The 24,766-nt window shown below is 38.6% G+C and overlaps 1 protein-coding gene across 3 annotated transcripts in view; it reads left to right on the plus strand.

Moving 5' to 3' along the window:
• The window catches only part of SEC22C (SEC22 homolog C, vesicle trafficking protein), a 42,837-nt gene extending 23,394 nt beyond the window's left edge, over positions 1-19,443 (plus strand). For 2 of the 3 annotated variants that reach the window (XM_043999461.1, XM_043999472.1), the window contains exons 6-7: positions 8,827-8,892; positions 14,551-19,443. In XM_043999461.1, the coding sequence (XP_043855396.1) occupies positions 8,827-8,892; positions 14,551-14,751 (267 nt within the window). In that variant the 3' untranslated portion in view covers positions 14,752-19,443. The remainder of the gene's footprint in view (positions 1-8,826; positions 8,893-14,550) is intronic. The other variant, XM_043999482.1, reaches the window with a different exon arrangement.
• The last annotated feature ends 5,323 nt before the right edge of the window (positions 19,444-24,766 follow it).

The raw sequence follows: 24,766 nt of genomic DNA on the forward strand, positions 1-24,766 counted from the left end.
AGAGATTCCTGGGCCTTGAGATTTGCTCTGCTGCAGCACCTTTAGGACTCTTGGGCCTTTCTATCTCCCTGCAGCTGAGTGTGAGTTCCTTGAAGGCAGGGACTGTCTTCAATTTTTTTCTTTTTAGCCTTAATACTTGGCACACAGTAAATGATTAATAAATACCTTCCCCCCCTCTTTCATTTAAATGGATTATGATCTGAATCTAGATTTGAATAGCAGGAAGAGAGTGGGCTGTATTTTATTTTATCTGATAAATAATGCCTTGTTTTCAACTACCCCAGTCCTTTCTTTAAACAAAAAAGCTTATCTTTTAACATGGACATTTTTCCAGTGATGATTATCTATTCATGTAAATAATCAAATCACCCAGAGGACAATGGAAAGATGTGGTAGGATGAGTCAGCTGCTTACCGGAGAGGCTGCAAGAAGCAGCCTAAAAGATATCCTGGGAAATATCTGAATAACTTTGCCAAGTACTGAGAGTTACTGGAAAATGTGATTGACTGGTCATGTAGCTTAGATAATGTTAAGAGACCTTGAAGAAGACCCTTCAGTGTGTTGTGTGGACTCCTTAGAGAGGATTTTGGGGAAAACATAAATAAGAGTCATACAGGCCCAGGAGATATGGAGGAGTTGTAACCTGCACTGTTAGAGGGAATGTCCACATTCAAGAGATCACAGACTCAGTGAAGCGTACCACCTCACAGGGATCTTTTATATGGCCACCTCAGCCATGCAGAAAGCAACTGAAAATTAAGATGAAGGCCAAAATAATGTCTGAATAACTAAAATTAGGTTATTGGACAAAGACTAGACTACTATTTATTATTATTATTATTACAGACTAGACTACTAAAGCACGTTAATTATAGATTTACTAGGCTCAGAACTACCCTTTTAATTAATTAATTTATTTATTAAGTGAGGCAATTGGGGTTAAGTGACTTCCCCAGGGTCACACAGCTAGTAAGTGTTAATTGTCTGAGGCCGGATTTGAACTCAGGTCCTCCTGACTCCAGGGCCGGTGCTCTATCCACTGCACCACCTAGCTGCCCCGAACTACCCTTTTTAAATACAGATCTGACAACACATAAGGGTAGCTGGGTTGCTTAGTGGATAGAGCACAAGGCCTGGAGTCGGGAAGACCTGAGTTCAAATCTGGCCACAGACACTTTATAGTTGTGTCTCCCTGGGCAAGTCACATAACCCTGTTTGTTTCCGTATCTGTAAAATGAACTGGAGAAGGAAATGGCAAATCACCCCGGTATCTTTGCCAAGAAAACCCCAAATGGGGTCACAAAGAATCAGACATGACTGAACAGCTGACAAACATGGTGATCACTTTTCTCAGTCTACAGTAGATTAAAAGTTGCTAATTAAAAAGGTTTAGAGGCATGCTCCCTGACAGCAGACAGAAGTGGTTAGTGGTGAGTGGAAAGACCTGGGTTCAAAATCCAGGCCCTCTGACTCTGGAGCTGGGATTTTTAACCATTTTTGTTTCATAGACCCCACTGGCTGTCTACTGAAGTCTATGGACCCTTTCTCAATAATGTTTTTAAATGCACAAAGTAAAATACATGGTATTACAAAGAAAAATAATTATACTGAATTGAAGTTAACAAATATTTTTAAAAACAAATTCTTAGACTCCAGATTAAGGACTCATGTGAAAGACCCATTGCTCTTTCTACCATACCAAAATACATTATGTTTCATATGCTCTGTTTTAAGATAGTTCCCTTAATATGTTATAGATTTCTACGTTATGGTTTTAAAACCTCCCACAAAACTTTCCTGTTGATGCCAGGTTAATGAGGTGTTACTATAATTGAAAACACAGCTAGAGACTTCTGAGTGATGTGAGCAACATGATGGTAGACGTGTTTTCCAATTCCCACAATTTCTCATACCTCTCTGAAACAGAAATTATGCACCGAAGATAAAGCAACTTCAGCTGTCTCCATGGTTTAAAAACCTATAATCCAAAAGAAGGTTAGAACAAAACCAAAAACAAACCCATGGTCTATGAACTGAGACTCACTGACCCTGAGCTCATTCAGCACCCTTCTCCCACTTCAAAGCCACTGGCTGTAAGACTGCACTAGCAGACCTGAGAAGCTGCCACAGGTTTACAACAATTCCCACACACTTTGGTACCCATTCCCACTTTGCAGTGCCATGGAGACCCCCGCTCCAGGCTGCAGAAGTTTTCCTGGGCTGCACCCTTGGGGAACAAAGCCTTTCCAGCTCCCATAGCACCAGTTCCAATAGACCATACCTGACAGGGCTCGGCCAGAGAGCTATGAAACAGTGGGAGTGGGGCAGGACATGAGGCCAGGATATCATGTGTCTGTTGGGATGTGGGGCAAGGAGAGAGAGGGATGTAGCACCCTATTAAGCTTGAGGAAGTGTACACAGCATCCAGCTGGGGCCAGTTCTGATCACCCAAAAGTCACTTGGGTTAAAGACTGAGGCAGGTGAACTGAATTTCCCAGCATGGGAGGAGGCTGAGATGCTTTGAGATCCAGCCCCCAAGGAAACCACAGTTAGAGAAGAGGAAGTGAGTGATAGATAGGGGAGAAAAAGGGAGGAAAAAAGACTGAAAGTACCAATGATTTCAGGAATAAGAACGCTCAAAGATCTTGAACATAACCAGATAAATTAACAGGGGAAACATCAGCAGCAGGAAATATGGTCTCCAGATCTAGTAAACAAACTCAGACATCTGCGAATAAACCCTGCAAAACAAAGGAAAATGATCCAACACTTGAGACAGGATTCTGAGGAATGTGAGAACATAGAACCACAACATACTGTTCCTTAATTGTTTAAAAGGGAAATGAGAATTATGAGAACAGAATTTATGTCCCACATAGCAAAAATAAGGGACAGAATGGAAAAACTGGCATCTGAAATTGCATGTTTGACCTAAGAAACAAAAGAGAAAACAGCAGATTGGAAATGCACATATACAGCAATGAAAGAACATCTAGAAGAGAAGCAAAACAATAGCATTAAAAATATAGACCTTTACTATGTAAGCCAAACATATTTGATTTTGAAAATAAGATGTGTAGAAACAACTTAAGTATTATAGGTCTCCAAAAAAAAATGAGAGAATAAAAGCCCTTAAGACCATAATGCAGGGAATAATAAAAGAGAAATACCCAGAACTTCTGAACATAGAGAAAAAAATTCACAGATCACTTCCAGAAAAAAAAAATTCAAGGCTGAAATCTCCAAGATACACATAGTGGTTAAATTTGACAGTTCAGTTCAGAAACAAGTTTTACAATCGATCAAGAGAAAGACCTTCAGATACAAAGGAAAAGAAATCAAATAATGCAGGAATATACTGTATCCACCTGAAAATGTAGGAAAGAACATAATAATGTGTTCTGAAGAGCAGTGGAACTCAAGATGCAGCTCAGGGCAACCTATTCTGCAAATCTGAGCTTAACCATACATGGAAAAAAGATGGATATTCAATAATAAGTAGGCAATTGAAATACTTTTTTTGAGAAAAACAACAACAACAGAACTGAAAAGATTATTTGCTTCTTGAACACCCCCAACAACAGAAATGCAGAAGGAGTGAATGAATGCAGCCTCCAAGGACAACAGCTGCCACAAAGTGACAGCAGAGAGACCAGTGAGAAACCTCTTTCTAAATACACACAAGGAGATGGGAATGAAGGTGAAAGTCTGGTGGAGGGAACAATGAAGAAGCAAGCATATGGATAGGACTAGGCAATACCCTGCTGACAGGGGAATCAGTGTTCTTTGTGGAACTACATTACAACATAGAAGGGCAAGAGAAGCAGAGGGTTAGAGAGGAATGTGTGATGTGGGAGTCAAGTCAAAGACTAGCAATGAGAGGAAGGTGACTTCTCTGGTCTCAGAAAGAGAAGAGCCTACAGAAGAGTGGGTAAGGAAGAGGGAGAAGTATTGAAATAGGGGAGGTGTCAGGAAGAAGGCCCTACTTTGGTGGTAGAAGGAGCTTCCGTTGACTAGCTTCTGTGGGCTGAAGAGAGATGGTCTGTGAAAGGAGATGGGGACCTTGTGTTGGGTGTGGCCTAGGGTATTTGATGCTTAAAAAGTCTACTTATCCTACTTTGGGAGAGGGGAGGGTGTTCAAATTCCTCAGGGCAGCTGTAGGAGAGCATAGACCCAAGGAGGAGATAACTAGAGGAGGGTTTGGATAAGTGGCAGGTCTGAGCATCAGGGACATAGTCGGGGAGAGGCCCAATGATGGGGCACCTATAATACTCCCTGGCACCTATTAATCCTTCAGAATTGTTCCAAGAGTGAGATATAATTGAAAAGGGCAATCCACAGGACGAGTTCTACAAGACTGTGGGAGAGAGAACACAAAAAATAGAGGGATAGGGGCAGCTAGGTGGCACAGTGGATAAAGCACCGGCCCTGGATTCAGGAGGACCTGAGTTCAAATCCAGCCTCAGACACTTGACACTTACTAGCTGTGTGACCCTGGGCAAGTCACTTAACCCTCATTACCCCACCAAAAAAAAAAAAGGAATACCTTAAAAAATATAAGATGGGGCAGCTAGGTGGCGCAGTGGATAAAGCACCAGCCCTGAATTCAGGAGTACCTGAGTTCAAATCCGGCCTCAGACACTTGACACTAGCTGTGTCATATAAGATGCCCAGACTGTCAGAAGACCAGATAGAGATCTTAAACTAATCTCAGAAAAGGAAATGCATCTAACTGTCAAAGACAAAAAACCCTCCGGATCCTGATGAATTCATAAGAGAATTTTTATCAAATTTTTAGAATATTAAAGAACAGTTAGTAGCCATGCTTCACAAATTATTCTTAAAAACTGAGAAAGAAAGTACCTTAATAGAATCCTTTGATGAGACAAGTATAGTTCTAATACCCAAATCAGGGAAAGATAAAACACAGAAACAAAACTATAGGCCAATATCAGGAATGAACATTGACTCAAAATTTTTGAACAAAACATTTTTAAACAAAATCTGTCAAAAAGACTACAATGATTTACCCAAAGAATCATTCATGATGAACAAGTTGGATTTATACTAGGGATGCAAAGATGATTCAGCATTAGGAAAGCAATAGACATAATCATATTAAAAGCACCCAAAACCACACGATCATCTCAATAGGTGCAGAACAATCCATTGACAAAGCATAATATTCTTATGTTAAAACTCTTACAAAGTATAGGTATATCATAAAAATGTAAAATATCACAATATCATAAATAATTTAAGACCAAAACCAAATATATGCAGAGGAGATACACTAGAACCTTTCCCAGTAAATCCAGGAGGAAAGTAAGGATGCCCACTCTCCACACTATTATTTGATCTAGTGGAAATGCTAACAACAGCACTGAGATGAGAGAATGAAATTAAAGGAATAGAGATAGATAAAGAGAAGAGAAAACTATCCCTATTTACTAATAATGTGGTAGTTTACTTGGAAATCCTAGAGTATCAGTAAAGATACTAATTGGGTTAATACTTTCAGTAACATTTCAGGCTACAAAACAAATCCTCAAAAATCAATAGCATTTTCTATATTGATAATAACAAAACACAAAAGGCAATAATAGAGAGTTCCCATTCCAAATAACTACAAAATGTATAAAATATCTGGAGATTGACCTAACAAAGCACACAAGAGACTTATATAGATTCCATTGCTAAATACCTTTTAAAGAAATATTCTTATTTGCCCTTCGTTTTCAAAGAAGACCATGACATAGGGGTGATGTCATGGCTTGCAGTGAATTGGATTTAAGTGAGGGAGGGCTGTGCAGTCACCAATCTCACTCTCTCCTCCACAGCCATATGGGTCTAGTGGCAAGATATATATCAGTATGACTGGCCTAATAGCCTGGATGTTTAAGGCAATTGGGGTTAAGTGACTTGCCCATAGAGAGTGTCTGAGGTCACATTTCAACTTAGGTCCTCCCAACTTCGAGGCTGTTGCACTATCCATTGCACCATCTAGAAGCCTCACTTAAAGAAATAAAGAACAACTTAAAAAGCTGGCCATACCAATCTAATAAAAATAATAATACTACTAAAGTTAATTTATACCTTTAATGCTATGCCAATCCAGTTACCAAGGGGATACTCTATAGAATTGATAAAATAATAATAGAGTTCATTTGGAAAAAACAAAAGATCTAGAATATCAAGAGAAATAATGAAAAGAACCAAGGTTGAAGGGATAATAGCACTTCTGGACCTCAAACTATATTATATGCAGTATTCATCAAAACCATCTAGTATTGGTTAAAAAACAGATAGCTCAGTGAAACAGACTAGACAAAGGAGAATCAGAAACAAAAGAACTCAATAGCCCAGTGTTTGATAAAGTAGAAAACACAAATTACTTAGGGGGAACCCCCCCTCAAATCCTTATTTGATGATTTAAAAAAAACTGTGGGGGAAACTGGAAAGCAGTTTGGTAGAAATTAGACTTAGACCGACACCTTACACCATATTCCATATATTCTAAATGGAAATGTGACCTTAATTGTAAAGAGTGTACTATAAAGAAATTAAAATGAGATTGTATACCTCTCACAGCTGTGGGTAGGAGAAATAGTCCTTTTTTAATCATAAAAGTGTTTTATTATTTTCTAGTTATATGTGTAGAAATAATTTTCAACATTTGTTTTTATAAGATTTCTAGTTCCAAATTTTTCTCCCTCTCCCCTCCCCAAGACAGCAAGCAATCTGATATAGGCTATATATGTACAATCACATTAAACATATTTCTGCATTAGTCATATTGTGAAAGAAGAATCAGAACAAAAAGGAAAAACCTCAAAAAACAAAAAAGTAGAAACAGTATGGTTCAAACTGCATCCAGATTCCACAGTTCTTTTTTCTGGATGTGGAGAGCATTTTCCATCATGAGTCCTTTGGAATTGTCTTGGATCATTGTATTACTGAGAAGAGCTAAATCTATCACAGTTGATCATCACACAATGTTGTTGATACTGTGTACAATGTGTAGGAGAAATATTCTTAACCAAATAAGAGAGAGAGGCAATTACAAAAGATAGAACAGATACCTTTGACTGCTTAAAACTGAAAAGCTTCTTCCCAGACAAAATTAATGCATTTAAGATAAGACAGGATGTGGTTAAACGGGGAAAAAATCTTTGTATCAAATCTCTCTGATAAGGGTTTGGTATCAAAGATATATAAACATTTTTTATATAGCCATTTCCTAATAGATAAATGCTCAAAAGGTTATGAACAAACTATTCTCCAAAGAAGAACTGTATTCATAGTTACATGAAAGTTCTAAAACATGAATAAGAGAAATGAAAATCAAGACAACTTGGAGGTTTCACCTCACATCCTGCAAATTGGCAAAGATGACAAAAAATGGCAATAGTCAATGTTGGAGAGGTTGCAGAATAATAGGTCCACTAACACATTGTTGGTGGAGCTATGAAATAAAGAACCATTTTGGAAAGCAGTTTGGAATTATGCAAATAAAGTGAATTAAATGTCCATACCTTGTGAACAAGAGACTTCATTGCTGGGCTTATACTCCAAGGAAGCCATCTATAAGAAGAAAAACCCCATATACTCCAAAATCTTTGTAAAAGGTCTATTTATGATAGAAAAGAATTGGAAACAAAGTACATATCCATCGATTAAGGAATGGCTGAACAAATTGTGGTACATAGATATAATGGGATATTACTGTACTGTAAGAAATGATGTGTGTGATGAATACAGAGAAGCACTGAAAGATCTATATGAAGTAGAATGAAATAAGCAGCGCCAAGAAAACAATATACACAGTAATTTCTTGTTGTTCTGTCATTCAGTCCTGTCTGACAGTGACTCTGTGGTTCATATTGTCTTTGGGGTTTTCTTGGCAAAGATACTGGAATGGTTTGCCATTTTCTTCTTCAGTGGATTAAAGCAAACAGAGGTTAAGTGACTTGCCCAGGGTCACACAGCTAGCAAATATCTGAGGCCAGATTTGAACTCAGGTCTTCCTGACTCCAGGCCCAGCACTCTATCTCCTGAGCCATCTAACCACCTCCACACAGTAACTACCATTACATAAATGGAAAGAACAACTATACACCCCAAACTCAAAAGTACAAGTAAAAAAAAAAATTATAAAGATCAAGTGGGATTGGAATGAAGAGAGATGAGTAGACACTCTCAACTTGGGTGATCCCAAAGGTGTTATAAATAGGATATATTTTTTTACTTTTTCAAAATATTACTCAGTTGTGCTGATTTTTTTTCCCCTTTCTAAAAATACTTTTTGTTATATGGGATAGTTCTCTGGGAGGTGTAGCAACAGGGTTACATGAGATTTTATGGCAATGTAAGAAACAGAAAATATCAATCAAAACTTAATTAAACAACTAGAGGCAAATATCTCCATAGTCAAAAGCAACAGAGCAATGTATTTAGTTGAATACAATAAAGTATGTGCTTAAGTTCTAACTTGTATGCTAAAATAGAGCTGTGCATTTGTAGCCACTACTTAGGTCCTGAGCTTAATTTATCCTCATCTGGTAATTTCTTTCCATTGTGGAGTGAAAAGACGCTTGCTACTGAGGGAGGGAGGAGAGAGCCTAGGGGAAGACTTGAGTGGGCACAGGCTACTGACAGCAGCCAAGGGAACTTACTAGGAAGGGAATGAAAATTAGGTGGTGGCAGCCAGTCTATATTTTTGAGCCATCGAAGTCCTAATCAGGAGGCCAGTCTTGTGTGTTTCTTACTTGTGTTCTTCTTTTCTTTGTGTCTCATTTTTAAAATTTTCTTTTATATCTGATTCAGGATGATCCTGAGACAATTGGCAGCATAATGGCGTTTCTTATCCCTTTTGTAGCCTGCATTTTTCAGGTGGGTTTGTGTTCAACTTTGGTTGGCAGGTTAAACTTGTATATTTTGTTGGCTTTGTTTGAAGTCGCAATAGACTATTAGATCCTTGTTTTATGTCATGATATTTTCATTGGAATTTTAAACCGTAGAATATTGGAGCCAGAAAGAATCTTAAATCTCATCAGCCTAGTCCCCTCATTTTACAGAGAGGAAGTAGGCCCATCCGAGAGAGGTTGTGACTTGCCCTAAGTCAGTCAGCAGAGCCAAAGCTGGATTCCAGGCCCATTTTGAAAATTATTCATCAGGCAGGGCAGAGGAAGCCTAGAGTTGAGCAAACAATTATAGCTGGCTCATCCTATGTGACATTTTGATTTATATTCATTGTTCAGATACACAATTATGCAAAGATTGAGTTTCAGAAAATAAAATCTTTGTCACACTGTTTAGAAACCATAATACTGAATTAGGTAGACTGGTAGGGAAATTGCTATTTTAATTCTAGATTATTATTATTTTTTTACTCTTCTTAGATAATGAAACAAACATAAAGTAATACAGCAGGAACTTTGGATTGTTTTAAATCATATTTTTCAGATAAGCCATCTACTTAAAGCCAGTAGGCCTCTTAGGTCCCTATGGACTAAGCCAAGTTACAATAAAATTTCCACTAATCCTTTCTTCCCAACGGTGGAGGTCTGACTGTTAGAGAACACTTTAAAGCTAATAGTGTTTTATTACTTTAAAGTGCCTATGGCACCTGGTGACCATTCTCTCTCTGCACGTGCACATAGATAGGGATCATTTCCAGTGATTCTGCCACTTAATAGCTGGGTGACCTTAAGCAAATCACTTAATTGCTGAGGGCCTGAAAGGGTTTCTTTAAGAGCCCTTCTTGCTCTGACATTGAGTGCTGGATTTGGCATCAGTGAACCAGCTTTCAGATTCCAGCTTTGCTGCTTCTATGATTTGGAGCAAGTCACGTTTCTTCTCTGAGCCTCAGTTTCTTCATCAGCAACTAGATGACCTTTGAGTTCCCATTCACTTCTAAATCTAGGCGTCTCCAACAGTCTATGATAGCTGTAAGGGCAGAGGACTATACTATTTAGAGTTGCAAGAGACCTTCAAGATCATTTCCTTTTGCTCCTTCAAATTCCACAAGTAAGGAAATTAAGTTCTCTGAGTCCCGTGAGTTTATTCCATGTATGAAATTGAAATGCATTTGTATCATAGTACAAAGGGAAATTAACTGCACATGGATTTAGGCACATTCCAGTGCTTGTCAAGTGTTTAACTGGCTACTTGGGACCAAATAGCCAGTGTGATTTAGTTTAATATTTTTACCAAGACGTATCTGTAGCCCAATTTCTTTTTTTTTTTTTTGTAATTTTTACCTTTATCTATGACCCTTAAAGACAGCAGGGTTCTAAAAATATATTTTATCTTCTTATTAACATGTAAACAATTCATCACCACTTAATCCTTTTTTTTTAATTAATAAAGTATTTTATTTTTTCCCTTACATGTAAGATAGTTCTCAACTTTTGTTTATACAAGCTTTACGATTTCAGATTTTTCTCCCTCCCTCCCCTCCCTCCCTCCTCCCTAGACAGCAGGTAATCTGATATAGGTTATATATATATATATATATATATATACACACACACATACATACACACACATAATAACATTAATCCTATTTCTGCATTAGTCATGTTATAAGAGAAAAAATCAGAGCAATGATGAAAAACCTCAAAATAGAAAAAAAACAACAGCATCAAAAACAAAAGAAATAGTATGGTTCATTCAGCATCTATACTCCGCAGTTCTTTTTCTTTTTTTTTTTTTCTTGGATTTGGAGATCCTCTTCCATCACGAGTTCCCTGGAACTCTTCTGTGCCATTGCATTGGTGAGAAGAATATAGTCCATCACAGTAGGTCAACACTCAATGTTGATGATACTGTGTACAATGTTCTTCTGGTTCTGCTCATCTCACTCATCATCAGGTCACACAAGACCCTCCAGGTTTCTCTGAACTTCTCCTGCTCATCATTTCTTACAGCACAATAGTATTCCATTGTATTCATATACCACAACTTGTCCAGCCATTCCCCAATTGATGGGCACCCCCTCAACTTCCAATTCCTTGCCACCATGTAAAGAGAAGCTATAAATATTTTTGTACATGTGGGTCCCTTTCCCCTTTCCATGATTTCTTTGGGAAAAAGACCCAAAAGTGGTATTGCTGGGTCAAAGGGTATGCACAGCTTTATCGCTCTTTGGGCATAATTCCAAATTGCTCTCCAGAATGGTTGGATCAGTTCACAACTCCACCAACAATGGATTAGTGTTCCAGTTTTCCCACAGCTTCTCCAACATTTATTATTTTCCTTTTTTTGTCATTTTAGCCAATCTGATAGGTGTCAGGTGGTACCTCAGAGTTGTTTTAATTTGCATCTCTCTAATCATTAGAGATTTAGAGCATTTTTTCATATGGGAATAGATAGCTTTGGTTTCTTCATCAGAAAACTGCCTGTTCATATCCTTTGACCATTTCTCAATTGGGGAATGACTTGGGTTCTTATAGATTTGATTTAGTTCCCTATATATTTTAGAGATGATGTAGCCCAATTTCTTAATTAGAAATTTGTCTTGCTGAATATAGATAAAACAGCCACTTTACTTTGGAACATATGGGCTAGAGATATCATTTTTATTGATGTTATTAACTCAGCCAGATGGCAGAAATTATATATGATATGACTAATATTCTCTTTCTCTCTCTCTTTTTTTTTTTTGTGGGGCAGTGAGGGTTAAGTGACTTGCCCAGGGTCACATAGCTAGTAAGTGTAAAGTGTCTGAGGCCAGATTTGAACTCAGGTCCTCCTGAATCCAGGGTTGGTGCTTTATCCAATGCTCCACCTAACTGCCCCCATAATATTATCTTTCATTTGAAATATGGGCCACATTTTTCTTCCTCTTCCCATTCTGTTTTCTTCCCCCACCCCACCCTGAAAAAAAAAATATGCTTTGTACAAAACCTATCATCTTGTCATAGTAAGAGTATGATAAGTGACCAAGAAGGTGAACACAGTAACTATAAAAGTTAATACAACATATTTATTGGCATTAAAAAAACTTTTACAATAAAGTTTTATATACATGTAGTAAGTGTGTAATTATTTTTAAGGGTATACATCTGTATATATAATTTCAAAGTTATCCCATTTGTTGGGGGGGGGTAACTGGTTTTCCAGGTGGCCCATTTTGGACTAATTAGGTAATGTGACTGATTTTCTTATGTAATTAATTAAAATCAGCTCATTATTTTAACTATACAGATGTTTGCCATAAACTTCCTGATTCAACATCCTGTATTTACAATACTATTTCCCTTTCAGAATTTGTTTACATAGTAGAATGCTAGACACTGTCCTACTTTTCATGAATTTTGTAGCCACAGATTGAGGCAAATGGGTTAGAAGCAGTTAGTCACCTGTGGCTTATTTCTTAAGAGAATTTGATAGTTGATTAATGTTTAGTATTTCAGTGCAAAAGCATACAGAATTAGGGTGTCTGTTTATTCTACTATTCATTTTAGTGTATTATCCAAATTCCCCCTCCATTAAAAAAAGCCTTTTAAAAATAATCATCCAAGTGAAAAGTGTGTGTGTGTGTGTGTGTGTGTGTGTGTGTGTGTGTTTTCTTCCTTCTGAACCTATCTAGAGCCACTTCTGTCTGATACCAAGCTAAGTCCTCAGTATGGAAAGAAATTAATCTTACATTTTCCTTGCCTTTGGTATGTGCTGTCTTTTGAGAGAAAGAAGTGCTGATCTCTTTCCATTTGATTCTATCTTATCAACTCTTAGATAATGTCAACTGCGGCCAGACAAGGTCATTCCTTATTTCTATAAATGGGAGACCCAGCAACATTCTCTTTCTCGACATTTTTGAGAAAGGATTAGGCACAAGGAGCCTACTGTGAGACACTTGTTTTAAAGAATTACAGGAAACATAAAATCAAGATACAACTTTCAAGAAATTAGAAGCTTCTTAATTTTTTTTTTTTTTTTTGGCGAGGCAATAGGGGTTAAGTGACTTGCCCAGGGTCACACAGCTAGTAAGTGTCAAGTGTCCGAGGCCAGATCTGAACTCAGGTACTCCTGAGTCCAAGGCCGGTGCTTTATCCACTGCGCCACCCAGCTGCCCATTTTTTTTTTTTTTGGCTTCTTAATTATTTACAAAGTGGATTGTGAAAATCTGTGATGTGGCAGTGAAAATTTCAGACAATGAAATCCCAGAGTTGGAAAGGACTTTTAAGAGCATCTCATCTCCTCTGACCTCCCACCCTAAATAAGAAGCATAGACAGGGTTGTTGTGTGGAAGGCACTTTGTCAGTCTTAAAGTGCTACAGAAGTAGACATGAGTCCCTCCCTCTGTGGTCATCCCCCCTCCTCCCCCAGAAGAAATCAGCACTTGTGCTGGACAGGGGTGGAGAGTTCAGTACTTCACCCAGCAGCTCACTGTCACTGCAGTTATGTTCAGTGCCCTCTGATAGGTGCTAGGAACACAAAGACGAAACCCAAAGCTGGCCTTGTCCTCTAGTTCTTTATATGCCGAATTCAAACCTGCTTCCCTGTGCCTTCTTCCTGATCTCAGTTGTGGCCTCTCCGAGCAGATCAAGTCTAATTGTGCTCTCAGGGACAGCTTTGTGGGTGACTTATAACAGGGTGGCATGTGTGGCTATCTGATCAGAAAGCCCCGTGTGTAGGACACAGGGATATAATTATGTTATTAGGATCAGAGGGGGGTAGATTGAGACCTAGGAGGCAATGAGGTACCCCCCTAGTCCAGTCCCCTATAATTCAATTACAGTTTCTACTTGTCTCAAGTCCCTTGGTGTGATACCTGGTTCCCCATTCATCCAGGGTCACAGGGATGCCTGGAGGCATCAGAGGCTCTGGCCATTGCACCTCCTGCTGCTTGGCACCTAGGTGGTGATTCCATTCTTGTTGAATTGATAGTCATGTCCATAGTAATAGTGAGTGGTACAGCATTAAACCCTTTTGACATGCTCGTTTAAGTGTGCTAGCAATCAGGACAGATTTCTTTTGGCCAGAAAGCATGGCAGCAGCACAGTGGGGGAAAGGGCAAGGGGAGGGTAAGGTATTTCATCTTTAGCCAGCTTGTTCAATGTCAGAGACCTATACTACATGTATGCATATGCAAAAATTTGGAATTTTCCTGGCTTTTGAGAAAGTTCACTTTCTTAAATGAGTTTTATTCATTTATATATCTTGTAAATCATAAAATGCTATGTCAATATGTTATTGTTATTGAATTATTTAAATTGTGTCTGACTCTCTGTGACCCCATTTGGGGTTTTCTTGGCAAGCCTACTGGGGTGATTTGCTATTTCTTTCTCCAGTTCATTTTACACATGAGAAAACTGAGGCAAACAGGGTTAAGTGACTTAATCAGGGTCACACAGCTAGTACATGTCGGAGGCTAGATTTGAACTCAGTTCTCTTGCCTCCAGAGGCAGCACTCTGTACATTGTACCACCTAGCTGCCCTGTGGTATACCAATATGAGCTGTTATTTATTAGGAGGGAATCTGTAGGTATTGAGCTTTACATTCTCATTGTTGCTAATAGGACTTCTTTCCTTCTGTCCTTGCAGTGTTATCTGTACCTGTTCTACAGTTCCACAAGGCTTCTGAAGGTGGCCATCATCCTGTTCTTCATTTGTCTGTGCAATATTTACCTGCATGGACTAAGGAACCTCTGGCAAATACTCTTCCACATAGGAGTGGCTTTTCTGTCTTCCTATCAGATATTGACGAGACAACTGAGAGACAAAGTGTTTGACAGTGGTGTTTGAGACCCTGGGGGCACCAAGGCTGGCACTGGCCTCTCTCCTTCCTTCCTTGGTGAGGAGGAAGGACAGGGGAATGCACAATTTTTCCTGTGGAAAGGGACTTACAGCCACTTGTCTGGTTTGGCCTTTCCCCTTTTCGTTTTGGGTCTTACCAAACTGGACAGAAGAACCGGAGGTTCAGACTTCGTCATAACAGATGTAATAGAAGGGAAGAAGAGAGCTGCTGTGCATCCCACACATTCCAGGTGGATACAGAGCAGAGGGAAGGCTCTCCCATGCAGCTTGGCATCTTATTTGTAACAGTAATAATGACTTAAGTTTTTATAGTGCTTCAGAGTTTACAACACCCTTTCCTCCAAGCAACCTTGTGAAAGGTAGTGTGCAAGGATCATTATCCTGATCTACAAATCTTAGGATTAGACATTGAGATCCGATGCCATCATGGCCAACCCCTTCCTTTTACAGCTCAGGAAACTGATGCACAGAGGTGAAGTGACTGGCCCACAGTCACATGGCTAGGAACTGTTGGAACCTAGATATGAATCCAGGTCTTCTGACTCTAAGTCTTGCCTCTTGAGCAGGAACACGTTTGTGAGATGTCATCTGGGAACTAGAAATGGAACAATTTTGGACTGGAATCATTGAATCAAGAACTGAAAGGATGTTTGTTATTGTTGTTGTGCTATGCAATCATTTGCTAGAGCTAGAGATACTACTTTTGGGGGGCAGCTAGGTAGCTCAGTGGATAAAACACTGGCCCTGGATTCAGGAGGACCTGTGTTCAAATCTGGCCTCAGACACTTGACACTTACTAGCTGTGTGACCCTGGGCAAGTCACTTAACTCTCATTGCCCCACAAAAACAAACAAACAAAAAAGAGAGAGATACTACTTTTGGAGATTAAGTGTTTGCCTCAGAAGAACTACTTATTTCTTATTTATACTTATTAATTCCTTAATTCTTTTGAATTAGCCAAAAGATGATGGCAGATGTTTTTTAAAGGGTCTGTAGATAGTTTTTAAAGTATTTCCTTTATAATAATCAGAATAAATTATGAAATTGAGCTCTAATTGCAGTTTTTAAAAAACACAAGTTAGGGGCAGCTAGGTGATACAATGGATAAAGCACTGGCCCTGGATTCAGGAGGACCTTCATTCAAATCCAGCCTCAGACACTTGATACTTACTAGCTGTGTGACCCTGGGCAAGTCACTTAACCCTCATTGCCTTGCAAAAGAAGAAGAAGAAGGAAAAGGAGGAGGAAGAGGAGAATCTAATTTGATTTTCTGGAATTCTAAAATTTAAGTTTCCAGTGCTGAATAGTATAGTATAGCATAGCCCAAATTCACTTTTTTTTTTTTAAGTGAGGCAACTGGGGCCAAGTGACTTGCCCAGGGTCACACAGCTAGTAAGTGTTAAGTGTCTGAGGCCAGATTTGAACTCAGGTACTCCTGACTTCAGGGCTGGTGCTCTATCCACTGTGCCACCTAGCTGCCCCCCAAATTCACTTTTAATGCTCATCTGGCATGAGGAAAAATATGAGCTTTCTTAGTGTTTAGGGCTATTGATTTAATTTTTTCTTTTTTCATTTGGACCTACATGATGGTGAGAAAATTAAAGAAGTTTTGGGTAAGCCAGTACCTATTTGCAACTATTTGTACTACATGAAAGGCTAATCTGTGACCATGTCATTTTAAAATCATTAATATTACATATGTTAAGCACATTGAGATGGACAGATCCGAATGATTGCAAAAGTATCAAGCACTTATTAATGTGCCAGGCACTATGCTAAGCACTAAATAGTTCAGGAATTGCTCACTAGATACGATTTTTAGTTGGCCAGTAACTGAATTAGAAAAATTACGTTGACTCAGGAGCATTGTACAATATTGAGAAGAGACGCAACAGAAAAGAAAAATGAATTAAAATTAAATAGGTCCAGAACAGTTGGTACAACTTTGTGTAGCTGAAACCCACCTGTCACAAGAAATCAAAGTGTTTGGAGTGAAGCTGTTTGGTTGCAGAGATGGGGCAGCATCCTCAGAGGGCCCCCATTGGCCGCACAGTCCACTGTTGAGCTCTGCAAGCTTAGGAACTTAATATCATCATCCCTTTCTTCTGTCATTTCCCCTGTCCCCCCACCATCCAACTTGGTCAGGTAATAACTCATATTAACCAAACTCACAAGAGATGAATGAATGATAAATCAGAACATAAAGTTATTCATTTACCATAGGAAGTCACTTTGAAGCAGGCTGGGTGATTGAGAGACAGTTAGTAGTATCTGTTATTCCTTTGTGGAAACCCTACTAAGAAAACCAAGTTAATAATAGAACTTGGCTTGACTAGTTAGAGCCAGAACCAGGAGACATTAGAAATGTTAAAGGATATTTGTCCTCAAACTCTAATGGTTGGAAACGGGCTCTATTGCATTGTAGACTGGATACTTTGGCTGGATGGTTCGGATGCTTTCTCTCCTGAAGTGTTCTAGATCAGAACTGAGAGAACTTTTTGGCTTTCCTCTTTTCTAGATTCTGTGTAGACCTTGCCTTTCTCTTGTGACACCATTGTCCTGAATGTTACAATGAGCTTGACCAAGTCCTAGTTAATTTGACCTTATTTCTTCTTCAGTTGGGTATCTCCCCACGGTAGTTTTGGAAACCTTTTTAGCCTCATCATCAAATACTATTTCTTAATTTAAGTTAGTTTAAAGGGTGGCTAATAACGCAATCCATTTTGTATTTATTCCACTCTTCAACAGGTGTTTTTGTCACATGGAAATTTCTTGGTGTTTTAGATGTACTTTTCGATGATGAATTCAAAAATGCCAATGGAATGCTCAGTTATCAAATGTCAATTTTGATAGAAAATGTAACATGAGGGAGTAATAAAATATGATTTGATTGAGGGGGAAGAGGTGTGTAGGGCAGTTGGGATATGTTCTCATATATGTTTAGTTATGCAGTGAAACTCAACGTGTAACAGACTGTTCTGTGAGTTGTGTGTTCACTGTCATTTGGTAAACATCACTATTTCCTATTTGATCAGATATTTATATTTTATAGAGATTGGTGTGCATTTAAAAAATTCCCATTATGTCTCCTAAGTTTGTCAATCATCTGAATGATTTTTAAGTGTGTGGTAAACTAACTTCTAAATGTTAAAAATAAGACTTTATTTCTCTGATCAGGAAAACATATGGAAGGATTCTGTTGATTGGTGATCAGAACAAGACTTGAGCCTCTTACCTGTGCTCTGTCACTTGTGTTAGATCACCAAGTGACTAAATACAGAAATCTTGTCATGCGTCACTTAAAGTTCCTAGAATTTGGGGAGAATAAAAAGAGTATTCAACAGATTACTATTTTTTGCTTAGCAAATAAATCAAGGATCACCTCTAAATCTAAACATAAACTATGCAGTATCCAAATCTACCACTAGCTCTCAAGACCTGATTTACATAGTGAAGATCTACTCCTACCAAAACCACCAGACAATTGGAATTTGGATGAAGATGATGGACCAGACAGTGATGATGAAGCTTAGCTTGCCAAGGGGTAGGAGATCAGCAAGCAGGTGATCTCCCATTGGAAGTAGCTTTTCCATCCTTGCCTCCTCCTTTAGTAATTCGAGAAGACCTAAATGACCTTCCTGTTGGTGTTCTTAACTCATCCCAAAATGAAGCTACACTTTGAGGCTAATAGGCAATACTCCCTTGCAAGAGAGCACTAAACCCCTTTGAACCCTGTTCAAAACAGGACATTTCTCTTGAGAAGCATTACATGTGGAAAGTATTGGCCTATCTCTAAAGATCTCAAAGGGATTTCTCTTTTAGTAGGATTATAACTTGTGTCTATGAAATACCGCTGTGTTATTTGTGATCAGGACAGCCAAGAGAGAATATGAATCAGCACATTAAAAAGTTACTAGCTTCAAAGAACTAACTTCAGGAAAGAAAAAAATGTGGCCACTAGTCAGTCACAAAAAGTTTTCTTACTACTGTTATATGTTGTTTACTTTAATGAGAAGTTTTGTCAAGACAGTGGAATCAAAATGGTGCAGACTTAAAATTTTTACCTGAAAAATAAATTTCTAAGAGTCCATGAGGCTAAAATCAAAAAGACATTTGTGGGGCTTTCAAATAAGGGAAGTGATGAAAAGTGAACATTTCAAAGAAGAGCTGAATGAAGTTAAAGGAGCTCTGTGAAATCCTTCTGAAAAGTGACCCAAGACTTTCTAGCAAATAACTTAAGAAATAAAACAACCAAGGAATTTGGATAGAGAAGATGAACCTGATTACTTAGATTGTGATGATAGGGCCCAGCATACAAGGTAGGAGACCTGCAAGGTACATATCCTTCTTTTGAAGTAGCCTTCCTGTCTGTTGTCAGTGACTTTTTAGAAGCTTATGGAATGGAATGTTACTCAGGAGCTTTGGATTCCTATTTGCACGTCTTTCTGGAAAATCTAGGTGTCATCAGTGAGGAACACAGAAATCTCTATACTGGAAAGACAATACCTGGGCAAGCAGAGTCCAAACATGCTAACTGCTTTGGGGAGCTGAGGAAAAATGTTACACAGCTGAAATGTTGTTTTAATTGTTTTTCTTTCTTTCTTTCTTTCTTTCTTTCTTTCTTTCTTTCTTTCTTTCTTTCTTTCTTTCTTTCTTTCTTTCTTTCTTTCTTTCTTTCTTTCTTTCTTTCTTTCTTTCTTTCTTTCTTTCTGTGAGGCAGTTGGGGTTAAGTGACTTACCCAGGGTCACACAGCTAGTAAGTGTTAAGTGTCTGAGGCCGGATTTAAACTCAGGTATTCCTGACTCCAGGGCCAGTGCTCTATCCATTGCACCACCTAGCTGCCCCTTAATTGTTTTTCAATCATTCCTGACTCTTCATGACCCCATTTGGGGTTTTCTTGGTAAAGATACTTGAGGTTTGCGATTTCCTTCTCCAGCACATTTTACAGATGAGAAACTGAGGCAAACAGGGTTAAGTGACTTGTCCAGGGTCATGCAGCTAGTGTCCGAGGCTGGATTTGAACTCGGGAAGATGAATCTTCCTGACTCCAGGCCTAATGTTCTATGCACTATGCTACCCAGCTGCCAGCTGAAATAAAATAGGAACTAATCCACAGCTGTATTTTAGTTAAACTAGAACAATTTTGTTTAGTAAAAAGTTATTTTTAAAAAGCATAAAACTAGCACAGTGGATAAAGCATCAGCCCTGGATTCAGGAGGACCTGAGTTCAACTCTGGCCTCAGACACTTGACATCTACTAGCTGTGTGACCCTGGACAAGTCACTTAACCCTAATTGCCCCCCCTCCTCCCAAAAAGCATAAAACTGATTCCTGTGATGATGGTAGGTAGGCAAAATCCATATTTGAAATCAGCAAATAGGTTCACCTAATTTTTATGAATGTGACAAAAAAGAAACTTGTTTTCCAATGGTTTTTGTTGTTACTGTTTGTTTCATCCTTAAATCCTAATCCTTAAATTCTGGGAGTGGATCCTATTTTAACTAATAGCACCCTATAGTTCTTAATTAACTGGATTGTTTTCTCTGCCTCAGCATTTTAATGGCACTGGATTTTTAAAAAAAGCTTGAAGCAAGGTGCTCTTAACTTAAAACTCCTCCCCCATCACACCCCCAAAAGAGATAACAGAATGATTAGATTTGAAGCCAGAGGACCTGTACAAGTACATAGAGCAAATGGAGTAGCTTTATTACTTTCTTGTGTGTTTAACCTTCTCCCAGTTTCCTTATTTCTGGAATGAAAGGATTGAATTAAATGGCTTCTAAGGTACTTTGCAGCTCTGAATCTGAGCCTGTGAACTTCCAGATGTCTTAGGGTGAGGCTTTTAGAGCAGGCTGAGTCGCTCTTAGGGCTCTCTCCATGGACAGTGACCATAGATTGCTAAACCCTACAATTGTTATCCCTGGGAGAGATTCTTAAATCATAGGCTGCCTTTGAGGCTTCGAGGGGCCTTAGAGAATATCTAGGCCAATGCCTTTATTTGACAGATGAAGAAACTGAGTCTCTTCATGTCTAGGAGCTGGAGATGATGGTACTTGTATAGAACTATTTTAAAATCGTGTATGTGAAAGTACTTTGCAAAATATATAAAGTGTCATACATGTAGCATATGGTAGTAAATATCACAGGCTTCTCAGAGTAAATCCTGTGCAGGGTTTGTGGTACCAAGGAGAATAGACATAGTTTTAGATTTTTCTTTTTCTTTTTTCTTTTTTTTCTTTCTTTTTTTTTTTTTTGCTTTAGGAAGATTCTTCAACAAAAGTTAAAACAAACGAATGTTCCCATTCCTTAAGCATCCCAGTGAGTGGAGAATTTGCTCTAAAACCGTAGGTCTAGGTTCTGAACTTCCTTCTCTCTCTTTCCCTTATGGCAAGAAAACTTTGATGGACATTTGGACACAGTACCCCTACTTTTCTCATAAGACCAAATGCAGTGCCCTGATGGCTACTTTTTGTCCCCTAAGACTTTCCATAACAATAGTAGCTCATTGTTTTTATTCCATTTTAAGGTATAGACACTAGAAAGATGATTCTCGATTTTCAGAAGGACACTTTCAGAGGACACTTAGACTTAGGAGATGAAGGGACTTTGCCCGAGGTAATGTGACTAGTAAGTGATAAGAGTCTGGACTTGAGTCCAGGTCTTCTAACTACCAAGTTCAGTGTTTTTTCTTCTTTGCTGAACTTAAGCCATTTATGGTTCAGATAGTTCCAAGATTTGGCCTCCCCAGGTTTTCTTAGGATTTTGTGCTAGAAGGACTTTTTTATCTGTTTTTTAAAAAATCTACTTACAGATAAGGAAACTGATGATTAGAGTGATTAAGTGAATTTTCCAAGGTGATGTAAGTGACCATTATGTAGCAGAGACAGGATATTACAGTTAGACATTTTTTAAAAAAGCATTTAAAATATCTTTGCCAATTTAAATTTCCACAATTACCGCATATTGCAGAAAAAAGGAGACCCCCCCCATAAACATTTTTTAAAATGTGTTTTAATTTCTTAAGCCTCTTACAGGGAAAATTATTTCTTCTCCTTGTTTTCCCCCAAAGTTTATGGGACCGAATCCTCATTCTTTGATAAAAACATTCTTGATAAGGTTTTTAAAATGTAAGCATCCATTTGGAAATGTATGTGAAAAGTCTCTTGCCAAGGAGATATAGTTTGGCAGCAAATCTACTTCAAGAAGGCTTGTCGGGGCGGCTAGATAGCACAGTGGATAGAGCACTGGCCCTGGATTCAGGAGTACCTGAGTTCAAATCTGGCCTCGGACACTTGACACTTACTAGCTGTGTAACCTTGGGCAAGTCACTTAACCCCCATTGCCCCGCAAAAAAAAAAAAAAAAAAAAAAAAAAAAAAAAGAAGGCTTGTCAGTGGAATCTAGAAATGACTAGGAAGTCCCATCTGAGAGCACAGGTTTGTTTGTTTAAAAAGATTTTCTCTACTCTTTTTTTACTTCAGGTACAGAACGGGTTCAGCATAAACATAGGACTTGATACGTGTGACCTGTTTTTGTTTGAATATTGGTTGCTTTCTCAGCTACCTCTTTTTTGTCCCTTTATGAAATAGTGTCTTGAAGGAAACATCTGTCATTCCAGAGTGATGCTTTATGTATTTGGTTTTTCACTAATACCCAGAATATAAAACCAATCTGACTTTGTGTCCTAAGAACCACTTTCTGTGTTTTACTTAATTTTTAGTGCTAGGGTCTGTAAATACTTACATTTCTGTATTCCTTTTAACACCAAAGATTTTCTATTTTCTGAAATGAAGGGTGCGGTTTTGAAATGGTGCGGTTTTGAAATGGTGCACTTGAATTGTGGTCATTGAACTTGTCCATCAAATGTAAAGTGTTTTCTTTGGCTTTGTATACAAGTACATAGAGCAAATGGAGATGATTAAGAGTTAGGAAAAGAATAAATAAGTTTTTGTAAACACTGCATTAGGGGCTCATGTTTTTACAGATCCTCTCTCTTGGTGAGGAACTTATATACCAAAAGTATGGTCATCCAAAGACATCATTGGGTCTGCTTGTCTTTAATCAGCTAGAAGAGCTTAAATGATACAAAGATTAGGCCAGCAGCAATCTCATGATCCTGAAACATGTGCAAACTGGAAAAGACCCTGGGATAGCCAAAATTGCTATCCTAATGACTGGCCTCAATGCCCAGCATTTCTAAGCCTTGGTCCTCCCCAGAACATTACTTCCTTTTTAAAAATTTTATTTATTTATTTTGGTGAGGCAATTGGAATTAAGTGACTTGCCCAGGGTCACACAAGCTAGCAAATGTCAAGTGTCTGAGGCTGGATTTGAACTTAGGTCCTCCTGACTCCAGGGCTGTCCACTGTGCCACCTAACTGCCCCACATTACTTCCTCTTAATGAATACACAGTTTAAACAAATTTGGTCACATGGTATATATGAAGTCATAGAAGTTAGAGTTGAAAGGGATCTTAGAGAGTGTCTGGTCCAACCCCTACACTTTACAAATAAGGAAAGTGAGGCCAGAGGAGGGAAAGGGACTGGGATTATACAGTAATTAAGTACCACCCTGGGCTTCCTCAGATCCAGTATTTCATGACCTATAGCAGATTGAGGAGGGGAAAGATCGCCAAGGATAGCCACCTTAATTGCTTTCACAACCCCAGGCTTACAGTGTTGGAAGAGACTTGAGTTTATTCAGTCTTCATTTTACAGATGAAGAAATCAAAGCAAAGTAATATAACAAGTTAATGGTAGAGCAGGGATTAGAAATGGAGTCTCCTTACTCAAAAAATCACAGGATCTCAGAGCTATAAGGAACCTCAGAGGGTATCTGAATTCAAACCTGAGTTGGAATCTCCTCTACAAAATAACAAACTGGACCATCCATCTCCACTGGAAAACCATTGGCGATGAGAAATTTTCTTTTGGATAACTCTCTGGGAAGCTTTAAAAAATAATAGTGGAGCTCAGGCAGCCTGTGGAGAGCAGAGCTAGGTGTTTTCTTTCCATTTTAATTCACCTATCAATCATTTTTGTTCCGTCTTTCTGACTCCAAAGATCATTCTTATGAGGATGTAATCACTGCCACACTGCCAGCGAGACAGGAGAGAGGCTGACAGAAATAGCAAAGCATTATTGCCTGGGGCTAGGCCATGTTGAGGCAAATACCTTCTACAGCTCACTGTTCCCTGAGTGCACCCTTGTATCACAGCATGGCCACTATGATCTCTAATGTTGGTTTTAGAATTGAAGGCGAAATTTTAGCCTTCATAACTTGATTCTTCATGAAATGGAGAGTCCAATGAGGGGAACTGCTTTTCTGAACCATATTTTTATCAATAAGGAAGTTAACTGCTGAAGTAGGTATGATAGGAAATGTGAAGGGAAATGACCATTTCATTTTACAATGTGTGTTCTAGAAGGAGAGGAAAGCTGGGTATAGTTTGATCCTAGAATTTTAGATGTATTTGTTCCTCTCTTCCTTAGTTTCCTTGTACTTCATAGAATCCCAGATGTTAGAAAGGACCTTGGAAATAATATTATGTTTGAAAATTAAGGCAGACTAAGAGATAACATTCTGAGTATGATCAATTTATTAGGGTAGCAGTAACAAATAAATTGGGTCAATAGTCTCTCCTAATAACCAAAGATTCCAGGGTAGGGCTCACCAGCATTTATATAACTTCGGAAGTACAGAATTGGATAGATGAGAAATACATTAATTTCAGGGTAGACAGCATCATAAGGGTGGGGACAACATGATTGGCTACATCAAGGAAAGAAGCTAGTACCAACCCCTCTCCAACAATTAAGAATTATCAGTTGCTTTATAGGAGCCATCTGTGACCCCCTAAATTCCAATCCAATGTGCAACAAAAGGACATTGAGGTACTTCAAGCATTTTCAACTTATTAGGGAGTCTGGGGATCCCTAATCAATTGGGTCCAAGATCTTCCTCACAATTAGGGACCACTCCTCATGGGTGCTCACTACTTTT

This window comes from Dromiciops gliroides, chromosome 1 (assembly GCF_019393635.1).
Source record: "Dromiciops gliroides isolate mDroGli1 chromosome 1, mDroGli1.pri, whole genome shotgun sequence".
In the NCBI taxonomy this organism is placed as follows: Eukaryota; Metazoa; Chordata; class Mammalia; order Microbiotheria; family Microbiotheriidae; genus Dromiciops; species Dromiciops gliroides.